The sequence below is a fragment of the Chiloscyllium punctatum genome, chromosome 10 (assembly GCF_047496795.1).
Source record: "Chiloscyllium punctatum isolate Juve2018m chromosome 10, sChiPun1.3, whole genome shotgun sequence".
Classification (NCBI taxonomy): Eukaryota; Metazoa; Chordata; class Chondrichthyes; order Orectolobiformes; family Hemiscylliidae; genus Chiloscyllium; species Chiloscyllium punctatum.
Genome location: NC_092748.1, coordinates 23,748,441 through 23,761,397, shown reverse-complemented (window position 1 = coordinate 23,761,397; position 12,957 = coordinate 23,748,441). Strand labels below are relative to the sequence as shown.

The 12,957-nt window shown below is 43.7% G+C and overlaps 1 protein-coding gene across 2 annotated transcripts in view; it reads right to left on the bottom strand.

Annotated features, from left to right (window-relative positions):
- Window positions 1-12,745, bottom strand: part of c10h21orf58 (chromosome 10 C21orf58 homolog) — a 64,125-nt gene extending 51,380 nt beyond the window's left edge. For both annotated transcript variants that reach the window (XM_072578705.1, XM_072578706.1), the window contains exon 1: window positions 12,634-12,745. In XM_072578705.1, coding sequence (XP_072434806.1) covers window positions 12,634-12,699 — 66 coding nt within the window. In that variant the 5' untranslated portion in view covers window positions 12,700-12,745. The remainder of the gene's footprint in view (window positions 1-12,633) is intronic.
- Window positions 12,746-12,957: the final 212 nt, after the last annotated feature.

Below are 12,957 nucleotides of genomic sequence, written 5' to 3'. Positions count from 1 at the left end.
ATGCTCATATCCAAATCATTTATATAGATGATGAAAAGTATTGGACCTAGCACTAATCCTTGTGGCACACCGCTGGTCACAGGTGTCCAGTCTGAAAAGCAACCCTCCTCCACCACTGCCTTCTGTCTCCTACCTTCTAGTCAATTTTGTATCCAAATGGCTAGCTTTCCCTGTTTTCCACGTGATCTAACATTGTTAACCAGTTTACCATGCGGAACCTTGACAAACGGCTTACTGATGTCCATATGGGCAACATCCACAACTCTGCTTTCATCAATCCTCTTTGTCACTTTGTCAAATAACTCAATCAGGTTAGTGAGATATGATTTCCCATGTATAAAGCCATGTTGACTATCCCAAATCCCTTTTCTTTCCAAATACATTTAAATCCTGTCCCTCAGAATCCCCTCCAAAAATTGTCCACTACTGATGTCAGGCTCACCATTCTATAGTTCCTTGGCTTTTCCTTATCACCTTTCTTGAATAGTGACACCACATTAGCCAACCTCCTGCCTTCTGGCTCCTCTCCCACTGTTATCGATGATACAAATACCTCAGTAAGAGGCCCAGCAACCTCTTCCCTAGCTTCCCACAGCGTTCTAGGGTACACCTGATCTGTTCCTGGGGATTTCGCAACCTTTATGCGTTTTAATGCACTATACAAGGGGACTCTGTCTTTATTATGTTTGATGAGAGTGGTTTAGAGCAGTGGAGTGGGGAATGGAAGAGGTGTGGTAGAGGGCTGCCTGAATGACACGGAGGAGAAATGTTGTTTAAAATAGGTGGGCATCTGCGATACTTGGTGTTGTGGAACATCTCCTCATCAAAGCAGTTGCAAAGCAGACAGAGGAATTGGGAAAACGGGATGGTGTTTTTGCAGGATACAGGGTGGGAGGAGGTGTAGTCCAGGTAGTTATGGGAGTCTGTGGGTTTGTCGTAAATGTTGGTCCATAAACTGTTGCCGGTGATGGATGGAAGGATGGAAGTTGTTGGTGGAGTTGATGAACTGCCTGAGCGCAGGATGCAGCACCAATGCAGTCATCGATGTAACGGCGGAAGAGGTGGGGAACAGTACCCGCGTAGATACTGAAGACCTTCTATTTGACATAACTGACAGACAGGCAAGTATAGCTTGGGCCCATGGATTTGGGGGAAGTGGGAAGAGTTGAAGAAAAAGTTATTGAGGGTGAGGACTAATTTGGCAAGGCAGAGGAGGGTGTTGGTTGTGGTGGGGGCGCGGGGAACTGGATGGGTTTGTTGGAGAGGAAAAAACTGAGGTCCTGCAGGTGTCATTGTATAGTATGAATGTGTATAAGAACTGTACGTCCATAGTGAAGATGAAGCGTTGGGGGCTTGGGAACTGGAAGTTTCCAAAGAGGTGGAGGGTGTGGTTGGTGTCCTGGATGTAGGTGGGAAAAGACTGGACCAAGGGGGAGAGAACGGAGTTGAGGTAGGAAGAAATTAGTTCAGTGGGGCAGGAGCAAGCAGAGATGTCAGGTCAGCCGGAGTAGTTGAGTTTGTGGATCTTAGGGAGCAGGTAAAACTGGGCAGTGCAGGGCTGGGGTACTATGAGGTTGGAGGCGGTGGAGGGGAGATCACCGGAGGTGATGAAGTAACAGATAATGTGGGTAATAGTGGCCTGATGGGCCGTAATGGAGTCATGGTCAAGGGGGAGGTAGGACGTGGTATCAGAGGGCTCAGAATATTACATTTATCTGTGCCTCAACATAGAACATAGAACAGTATAGCACATTACAGACCCTTCGGCCCTTGATGTTGTGCCGACCTCTTATTTTACTCTCAGAGCACACTAACCTACATGCCCTTCAATTTACTATCATCCATGTGCCTATCCAAGAGTTGCTTAAATGTCCCTCATGTATCTGACTCTGCTACCACCGCTGGCAGTGCATTCCACACACCCACCACTCTCTGTGTATAGAACCTTCCTCTGACATCTCTCCTGAACCTTCCTCCAATCACTTAAAAGTATGTCCCCTTGTGACAGCCATTTCTGCCCTGGGGAACATGTCTCTGACTATTCACTCTATCTATGCCTCTCACCATCTTGCACACCTCTACAAAGTCACCTCTCATCCTTCATTGCTCCAATGAGAAAAGCCCTAGCTCCCTCAACCTTTCTTCATAAGACATGCTCTCCAGTCCAGTCAGCATCCTGGTAAATCTCTGCATTCTCTCCAAAGCTTCCACATCCTTCTTGTAATGAGGTGACCAGAACTGAACATAATATTCCAAGTGTGGTCTAATCAGGGCTTTATAGAGCTGCAGTATAACCTCACGGCTCTTAAACTCAACCCACCTGCTAATGAAAGCCAGCACACCATATGTCTTTTTAACAACCCTATCAACTTGGGTGGCAACTTTGAGGGATCTATGGACATGGAACCCAAGATCCATCTGTTCCTCCACACTGCCAAGAATCCTGCCTTTAACCCTGTAATCTGCATTCAAATGCGACCTTCCAAAGTGAATCACTTCACCCTTTTCAAGGTTGAACTCCATGTGCCACTTTCCAGCCCAGCTCTGTATCCTGTCAATGTTTCGTTGTAACCAACAACAGCCCTCCACAACTCAACCAACCTTCGTGTCATCAGCAAATTTATTAACCCACTCTTCCACTTCCTTATCCAAGTCATTTATAAAAATCACAAAGAGCAGAGGTCCCAGAACAGATCCCCGCAGAACGCCATTGATCACTGAGTTCCAGAATGAACACTTTGCATCTACTACCACCCTCTGTCTTCTATGGGCCAGCCAAATTTCCCTGTATCGACAGTCAAATTTCTCTCCTTACTTTCTGAATGAGCCTACCTTATCAAATGCCTCGCTAAAATCCACATACACCACATCCACTGCTCTACCTTCATCAACGTGTTTTGTCACATACTCAAAGAATTCAATAAGCTTTGTGAGGCATGACCTGCCCCTCACAAAGCCATGCTGACTATCTCTAATCAAACTATGCTTTTCCAAGTAATCATAAATCCTGTCTCTCAGAATCCTCTCCAATAATTTGCACACCACAAATGTAAAACTGACTGGTCTATAATTCCCAGAATTATCTCTATTCCCTTTCTTGAACAGGGGAATAACATTTGCCACCCTCCAATCATCTGGTACTACTCCAGTGGACAGTGAGGACGCAAAGATCATTGCCAAAGGGGCAGCAATCTCTTCCCTTGTTTCCCGTGACAACTTTGGGTATATCCCCTTCTGCCCAGGGGACTTCTCTATCCTCATGATTTTCAAAATTTTCAGCACATCCTTCTTCTTAACATTAACCTGTTCGAGCGTATCAGCCTGTTTCACGCTATCCTCGCAAACAACAATACTGAAGCAAAGTATTCATTAAGGACCTCCCCAACTTCCTCCTACTCCAGGAACAAGTACCCTCCACGATCCCTGATCAGCCCTACTCCCACTCTGGCCATACTCTTGCTCCTCACATAAGTGTAGAATGCCTTGGGGTTTTCCTTAATCCTACCCACTAAAGCTTTTACATGCCCCCTTCTAGCTCTCCTAAGTCCATTCTTCAGTTCCTCCCAAGCTACCTTGTAACCCTCTACAGCCCTGTCTGAGTCTTGCCTCCTCAGTCTTAAGTAAGCTTCCTTCTTCCTCTTGCCTCGACATTCTACATCCCTAGAGGGAGAATGTCCTATAAACACACAGTTATCACTGCCTGGAGCACCACTGACAGGGATGTCCCAGGCAGCTGTCCACATTAAATCAAATGAAGAATGGAAGGCAAATCCAACACTCTTTTGATTCCCTCCCCACACACCACTTTTCGTGTTGCCTGCTCCCTCCCAGCAAAGGAAATGGGAAAGGCAATGCAAGGGGAAGTGGTGAAGGGAAGTGGCAAGCAAACTGGGAGACAACTTCCCCATTTATTTTTTAAATTGTTCTTTCATAAAGTGTGGAAGTCAACGTTGCCCACTTGTTGCCCATCCCCAATTGCCCCTTAACTGAGTGGCTTGCTGGGTTATTTCAGAGGGCAGTTCAGAGTTAATGATCTTTGTTGTTATGCATTTGAAGTCACATTTGGCTAGACCAGGTGAGTACAGTAAATTTCCTTCCCCAAAGAACACTCATGATAAAGGGAAAGTCATTACAGTCTGACCAGACTATAAACATGCACGTCAAGATTAGAGTGGTACTGGAAAAGCACAACAGGTCAGGCAGCATCCGAGGAGCAGGAGAATCGATGTTTCGGGCAGGAGCCCTTCATCAAACTCCCGCTGTTTATGGGCTGGTGCACTATTTATGGGCTGGTGCACTGTTTCCTGCTGTTTTCATGTTGTATAATCGAACAGTTGTTTCCTTATTCTAGTCACTTTTCCATGTTATGACTGTAACACATTTCTTGTTTTAGTTTTTAATGCTGTTTATATTTCTTGGATTAACCTCACACTCCAGAATTATTTTAAATAGCTTATAATCTTCAGTTCACTCTGCTGCATTTTATTAATGAACTCTGACCTTTTCCTCCTACTCTCTCTTCTTGGATCCCCTATCTAAAGACTGTTTCTTTTCTATCACAGTGCTGCCTTCAGTGTGGATTATCATGTGGAAACAGAGCTGGAGAGTTAGTAATACATCAGTCCACAAGCTCCTGGAACTTGCATTGTCTTTGATCTTGAAGCTGAGATAGTGGTGATCACAAACAGGGACAGAGACAGAAATCATGAACAAAATACTGCTCCTGGCCTCAGGCTCCAGTCCCACACCTCGACCCACCCAAAGCAGCCCTGCCCCCTGACCAGTCAACAGCAGGACCCCTCGAGATCCAGGACCTATTACTGGGCCCAGTTATGACCCCGTGTAGGCCCTGATCACAGAGACTGTAACAGTGCTGACGAAGGCTCACTGGACTCAAAATATTCACTCTGTATTTTTCTCTCCAGAGATTCTGCCAGACCTGCTGAGTTTCTCCAGGAATTTCTGTTTTTGTTACAGAAGTAAGAATGCTATGTTTCATTTATACAGGGAATTGATGAGACTATATTTTGAATACTGTGTCTCTTTCTTTCAGGAAGGATATAATTGGATTAGAGGCAATTCAGAGGACGTTTATAATATTGATATCTGGAATGAGTGGATTGCCTGATTGGGGTGGGTTGGACAGACAGGTCTTGTTTTCCCTGGAACTGAATAGTGGGAGTAACGTGACTGAAACGTATAAAATCCTGAATGATCTTGACAAGGTGGATATGGAAAGGATGTCTCTTCTGAACTTCCTGAAGAAGGGCTCATGCCCAAAACGTCGATTCTCCTGCTCCTTGGATGCTGCCTGACCTGCTGCGCTTTTCCAGCAACACATTTTCAGCATATATTATAACAGAGATGGATAGATTCTTCTAACACAGGGGAGTCAAGGGTTAGCAGGATAGGTGTGAATATGGAATTCAAAACACAATAAGATTACCATGAATTATTGACTGGTGTACTTCTTCTGTTTCATATTCCCATGTGTTCATACACCACTAAAAGCTAGTCAACAGCTCTGCAAAGTAATGAAAAAGGCTAATGGAGTGATCGTTGGAATGAGACCACACTTGGAATATTGTGTCCAGTTCTGGTCGCCCTACTCTAGGAAAGATACAGAGGCTTTGGAGAGGGTGCAAAGAAGGCTTACCAGGCTGCTACCTGGACTGGAGGGCTTGCCTTATGAAGAAAGGTTGAATAAGCTCGGACTTTTCTCTCTGGAGAGAAGGAGGAAGAGAGGAGACTGATGGAGGTATACAAAATAATGAGATGAATAGATAGAATCAATAGCCAGAGACTTTTTCCTGGGGCAAGATTGACTGATACGAGAAGTCATAGTTTGAAGATATTAGGAGGAAGGTATAAAGGAGACGTCAGAGGTAGATTCTTTAAGCAGAGGGTTGTGAATGCATGGAGTGCTTTGCCAGCTGTGGTGGTGGAAGCAGAGTCACTGGGGACATTTAAGTGACTGCTGGACATGCATATGGATAGCAATGAGTTGAGGGGTGCGTAGGTTAAGTTACTATATTTTACATTAGGAGTAAACCTCGGCACAACACCATGGACCAAAGGGCCTGTTCTGTGCTGTACATTTCCATGTTCTATGTTCTATTCTTTATCTCAAGGATGCCGAATGCAAATGGGTGGAGTCACTCCACAGTTCCTTAAGTATATCTTTTAGCCCCAATCTGGATTGCTGCACTCTGTTAGGAGTGCACATCTCAACATATTGGCCTTAGAAAAGATCCAATGCAGATTGATCAGAATGAATGAAAAGTAAGTGGAGTATAATGATCAGGGTGTTACAACTGAGATATTTAAAATGATTAAAGGAGTTGATCAGATAGCTTGAAAGAAATTATTCCCTTCATACCAACCCTCACCAAGGATGAGAGTGGTGGCAGGGCAGGACGAGGTGAAGACTCCAGAAAAAGTAATACTTAATATTAGGCTTGTCTGAGGTGCTGCAGCAAGTACATCCCATAAAGAATAATCCCTCTCCCAAGAAAAACTATGGATGATTTTGAGTTTGAAAATTTCTGTATCAAGGTAGATAGAGTGTTGGTAAGGCAGAGTATTGAGAATTATGGAACTAAAGCAGGAAGAGGAAGTGACATCTGATAAACCACGATGTAACTGAAAGGTCTGAATGGTGTACTCCTACTCTATGTTTTCAATATTCCTGCTATCCTCTTATCAGAACTCCTCAAATCTTTCCTTTCCAAAATGACACAGTCAAAATCAACAGAACAGTTGGCCTTTTTTAATATTCATTTATTCCCCTTCCCTTGTTGCATAACCTACACTTGAGTCAGCGCATTGAGTTTTCACAAGTAAGGACATGATCAAATAATAGAGACTATTACATCTGTGCAACGTTAAAGGAGTTTCACTGACATTCTGTCCAAGCTCGAATCCTCAACCAAAGTGAATAAAAGAGTAGTCATCATTTATTACAATGCAGCCCATGGGATCTTACTGTCCAAAAAAGGGCTTCTGTACTTGCTTCTAAAACCCCATTGGCAACACATGAAAGTACTTTGTGGACTGTAAACAATATGCCACAGAGTAGATGAGGTGAGACAACAACAAAACTTTGTAACAAAAAAAAGAAGTTGTAAATAACCCAAAGTGTAAAGTTCTTATTGGGCTAGTGTTAGCACTCCAAATGCAGTTTACACGATGTTCCACCAATACTGTTGGACAAAGCTACGTGGGAAACCATGGACACACACATGAACACACCACATTCTGTAGTTGGAGCAGTAACTGGACTCACTGTGGAGCATTCACAATGTTGAGATTATCATGGACAACATGTTCAATTAAGTGGGCACACTGCTGAAAATGACCGAACAGGCAGAGTATAGGAAGGTGGATAATGGAGAAATCCCACTCTAGCATGTACTCTCAAGGGATAGTAGCTGAACCCAAGTCATTCACACCAAGAGCGTCTCTGGTGTACAAGAGGGAAGTAAGAAGAATGGTAGGGCTGTAGTGAAAGAGGTTTCAATAGTAAGAGCAACAGTCTGCAATAGATGATATGCAGAGACTCCAAGATGGTATGTTGCCTCCCTGGTGCCAACAAGCTGTGCATCAGGAGTTAGGACATAAAGTAAAAAGTAGTACCTCGAAAGTAATAATTTCAGAATAGCTACCAGTTCCACGTGCTAGCAAGAATAAAAACAATAGGATACCAAATGAGTACATAGCTGGAGAAATGGTATATAAAGGAAGGATTCAGGTTCCTGGGATGGTGTTAGAGGCAAGATACTGACAGGGATAGAGGAATGGCTGACTGGCAGAAGACAGAAAATGAGGATAAAGGAGTCTTTTCAGGATGGCAGCCAGTGACTAGTGCAGTTCCTCAGGGGTCAATGCTCAGATCACAACTATTCATGTTATACATTAACAATTTGGATGAAGAAACTGAGGGCATTGTTGGTAAGTTTGCAGAATTCACAAAGAGAGGTGGAGGGTTAGGTAATGCTGAGGAAGCAAGGAAGTTGCAGAAGGACTTGGACAGACAAGGACAGTGAGCAAAGAGGAGGCAGACAATGTGGGAAAGTGTGAGATTATGCACTTTGATAGGAAGAACAGAGTATTTTCTAAATGGGGAAAGGCTTCAGAAATTTGAAGCACTAAAGGACTGGGGAGTCCTAGTTCAGGATTCTGTTAAGGTTAACATGTAGGTTCAGTTGATAGTTAGGAAAGCAAATGCAATGTTTGTATTCATATTGAGAGGGCTAGAATTCAAGAACAGGGATGTTGAGGCTGTATAAGGTTTTGGTCAGACTGCATTTGGAATACTGGGAGCAGTTTTGGGCTGCGTATCTAAGGAAAGATGTGCTGACCTAGGAGAGCTTCCAGAGGAGGATCACAAGAATGATCCCAGAAGTGAAGGGCTTGTCATATGAGGAGTGGCTGAGGACTCTGGGTCTACTCAATGAAGTTTATGAGGATGAGAGAATATCTCTTTGAAACTTACAGGTCACTGAGGGGCTTGGGTAGAATGGTTGTGGAGAAGATGTTTCCACCAATAGGAGAGACTATGATCTGAGGGCTCAACCTCAGAGTGAAGGGATGACCTTTGGGACTCAGATTGGGAGGAATCTTCAGTCAGTGGGTGGTGAACCTGTGGAACAAATTGCCACAGAAGGCTGTGGAGGCTAAGTCACTGAGCATCTTTAAGGCAGTTATATATATTCTTGATTAATAAAGGGATCAAGGGTTACTGAAAGAAGGCGGGAGAATGGTGTTCAGAAACATATCAGCAACGATTGAATGGCAAAGCAAACTCGATAGGCTAAATTTCCAAATTATGCTCTTATATTTTGCGGTCTAAATGGTTATGAAATAGATGCGATTACAGAGACACAACTGCAGGTCTACCAAGGATGTGAACTGAACATTCAGGGGTATTCATTATTTCGGAATGACAGAGGAAGAAAAGGAAAGGACATGCGATTACATTGTTAGTAAAGAAGGAAATCGTTCCATTAGTGAGGGAGTAGATTAAAATCACGATTTTCTGAGCTAATCTGTCATGATGGGAAATAAGAAATACGAAGGGCAGAAACTTTTGGAGGGTGTTATCTAGAGGCCCTCAGTTGTGAAGATGTAAGGAAAGCCAATAAACAAGAAATCAGAGATGCATGCGATGGTATGTTATGTGAGCATTTCCTGGAGTATGTACATCTTTGTTTATTGGACCTATACATTGAAGAACCAACAGCAAACAGACTAATCTCGACTGGCTACCGCGCAATGAGGAAGGATTTATTAACAATCTTGATCTGTAGGTCGCTTGGCAGAGAGCAATCAAATTATGATAGAATTGTTCTTTAAGACAGGCAGTGAAATATTCAAATCCAAAATGAGCATCCTGATTCTACACAAAGGTATGTGGCACAAATTGGCACAGATAGACTGAGGAATCTTATGAAATGGACTAACAGTGGATAAGCAATGGTTCATATTGAAAGAACATGTGCGTAAATTATTCATTTCTGTCAGTGCAAAGGTAAAAGATCAAAGTTGGCTCAACCATAGTATATGAAGAAAATTAGGGACAGCATCAGATCCAAAGTGACCATGATCATTGAAAGGTGCACAAAGACACCCAGATCCCTTTGTATATCTACACCTCACCTCCACTCAACTTGGAAGGCAAAATGGTATATTGGCCTTCACTGCAATAGGATTTAAAATCAGGAGTAGGAATGTCTTACTGCAACTATACAGGCTCTTAATGAGACTACACCTGGAGTATTATGTTCAGCTTTGGTCTCCCTAAGTAAGAAGGGATATACTGGCCAAAGAGAGAGTGCAGCAAAGGTTCACTAGTTTGATGCCAGGATAGCAGAAGTGTCGTATGTGGGGACAATAGTTCAACTACATCTGTATTTATTAGAGTTGAGAAGGAAAAGAGGGGTTCTGGTTGAAACATATAAAATTCTAACAGGGATGGACCGGCTAGATGCAGGGGAGATACTTCATCTGGTTAGGAAGTCTGGAACCAGGGGACAGAGTCTCAGGATGAGGGGTAGGCCATTTAGGAAGGAAATATTTTGTCAATCAAAGTGTAATGAGCCTGTGGAATTCTCTATCACAGAACACATAATATATACAAGAAGGATGTTTTTAGCCACTAAAGGCTTCAAGGGGTATGGAGAGAAAGCAAGAATATGGCTTTGAAACAGAGGATCAGCCATGATCATATTGAAAGGAGCAGGTTCAAAGAGTCGAATGGCCTACTCCTGCTCCTACTTCCTGGGGAATAATTATTCTCATCATTCTATGTTTGAGGTCTAATATTGGTGGACAGAGAGGGTTCATTGTTACTTTGAGTAATATGAAGCTTTTTTCAATTAATTTGTATGATCCAGGTGTCACTGACAAGGCTAATGTTTATTGCCCCTCCCTAAATATCCAAGAGGGCAGCAGTAACTTGATCAAATATTACCCACGTACACAAGAGTGCTGTTTGGGAGAGAGTTTGACTCCATAGTAATGAAAGAGTGTGATGCATTTCCAAGTCAGGATATTCTATTACAGAAGGGAATAGGGAGACAGTGGTGTCTTCATGCATCAGATATCCTCGTTCTTTTTGGTGATAGAGATCATGGGTTTAGAAGGGTGGTACGGTGGCTCAGTGGTTAGCATTGCTGCCTCACAGTGCCAAGGACCCAGGTTCAATTCCAGCCTCGGGCGACTGCCTATATGGAATATGCACATTCTTTCCGTGTCTGTGTGGGTTTCCTCCAGGTGCTCTGGTTTCTTCCTACATCCAAAGATGTGCAGGTTAGGTGAATTGGCCATGCCTGTAGTGTTCAGGGCTGTGTAGGTTAGGTGCATTAGTCAGGGGTAAATGTAGGGGAATGGGTCTGGGTGGGATACTCTTCGGAGGGTCAGTGTGGACTTGTTGGGCCAAAGGGCCAGTTTCCACACTGTAGGGATTCTAAGCTGCTGTTGAGTAGTAAGTTGTAATGGTGCATGTTCTGGATGGCTGCCTTCTGTGTTTAGAGGAAAGTAGGTTAATGTTGAAGGTGCTGGATGGGATGCCAGTGATGCAAGAAGTCAAGCCGCTTGAGTGTTGCTGAAGATGCACTCATCTGGGCAAGTGGGGAGTATTGTATCACACTCACCTTGTATATGGTGGACAGGCTTTGGGAAGTCAAGAAATCAGTTACTTACTAAAGAGGTCATGCCTAACAAATTTGTTAAAACTTTTGAAAATGTGATCCAGTGTGTGGATGAGGAATGTTCAGTTGATGTCATTTGTAATCGATTTGAGCAAAGCTTTTGACAAGGTCCCACATGGGAGATTGATTGAGAAGCTTAAAGAACATGGTATTCAGGGAAACAGGCAGGATGGATTAGAAACTGCCTTAGTAATAGGACACAAAAAATACTGGTGGAAGGTTGTTTGAGTGACTGGAGGCCGGTGTCCAGTGTACTATAAGTATCAGTACTGAAACCATTATTGTTTGTTCTATACATAAATGATAGAGATGGAAATATGGGGGAATGTTAAGTAAATTTGCAGATGACACCAAGATTGGTTAATAGCAAAGCAAATGGTTGTAGGTTACAAGAAGATATAAATGGGTTGGACAGGTGGGCAGACCAGTGGCAGATGATATTTAACCCTGATAAGTGTGAGGTGATGTACCTTGGAAGAAGAAGCAAGATGAGGGAGCATTTAATGAATGACAGGATACTGGACATCTTAGAAGACAGAGAGATCTTGGGGTAATTATTCACAGATCCCCTAAGTCAGTAGGATAGGATAGTTAAGAAGTCACTTGAATAGGATAGTTAAGAAGTCATAAGAAGGGACATTTACTTTAAATCAGTTGTAGAAATGAGTATAAGAGCAAAGAGGTAATGTTGGAGTTGTACAGAGGAGAAATTGAGGTCTGCAGATGCTGGAGACCAGAGTTGAAAAGTGTAGTGCTGGAAAAACACAGCAGGCCAGGCAGCATCCGAGGAGCAGGAGAATCGACGTTTCGGGCATAAGCCCTTCTTCAGGAATCCTGAAGAAGGGCTTAAGCCCAAAACGTCAATTCTCCTGCTCCTCGGATGCTGCCTGACCTGCTGTATTTTTCCAGCACTACACTTTTCAACTCTGGAGTTGTACAGAGCCAGTTGTAAACAGGCTGAAGTACTATGTGCAGTTCTAGTCACCTCATCATGGGAAGGATGTGACAGCATGAGACTGGGCAGAGAGGATGTTCACCAGGATGTTGCCTCGGATGGTGAAATTAGATGGGCTTGGATTGTTTGCTCTAGAGCAGACTCAGGGTGGTCATGATTGAATGTGTAAGATTATGAGGGTCATGGACAGGTTGGATAGAGAGCAGCTGTTCTCCTTAGTTGAGGGGGTCAATCATGCAGAGGGCATAGTTTTAAGGTAAGGGGCAGGATAACTCTGCAATCTAATTTGATACTGTATCACAAGTAACATACACACAGCGTGTCAGGCAGCAGCTCTGCACGGTGCTTACCTGCAGTATGCCCACACCCAGACACTAAACGGTTCTGCGATAACGACCCTCCGAATGAATTTTGACCCTGTCCCTATAAGCCAATGCAAACGTTGCATAGACGCGTAGGGTTGCTTACCTTTTCCAACAGTTTTAATTTCAACCTGGTCATCTGGTCCACTAAAGACGGATCTGCAGTTTCCATTTCTCATTCAGGGGCAAAGAATGCGAGAGCCGGGGGGGGTTGGAAATTGGGGTGGGGCTCCAAGTTGAGAGTTAGGGGTCCAGGTAAGACTTTGCTACAGGGTGAAAGGTCAGCGGTGCGTTCAGTCCGCAGCAGCGAATGGCTTTTCCTCCCCTTGGGAATTGCTGGTCCCTGGCTGCTGTTTCTCTGGTTGCTAACCTGCCGGTCCTGTAAACAAGGCGGTTGCTGCAGGTAAACATTCCTCTATATTGTGGTTCC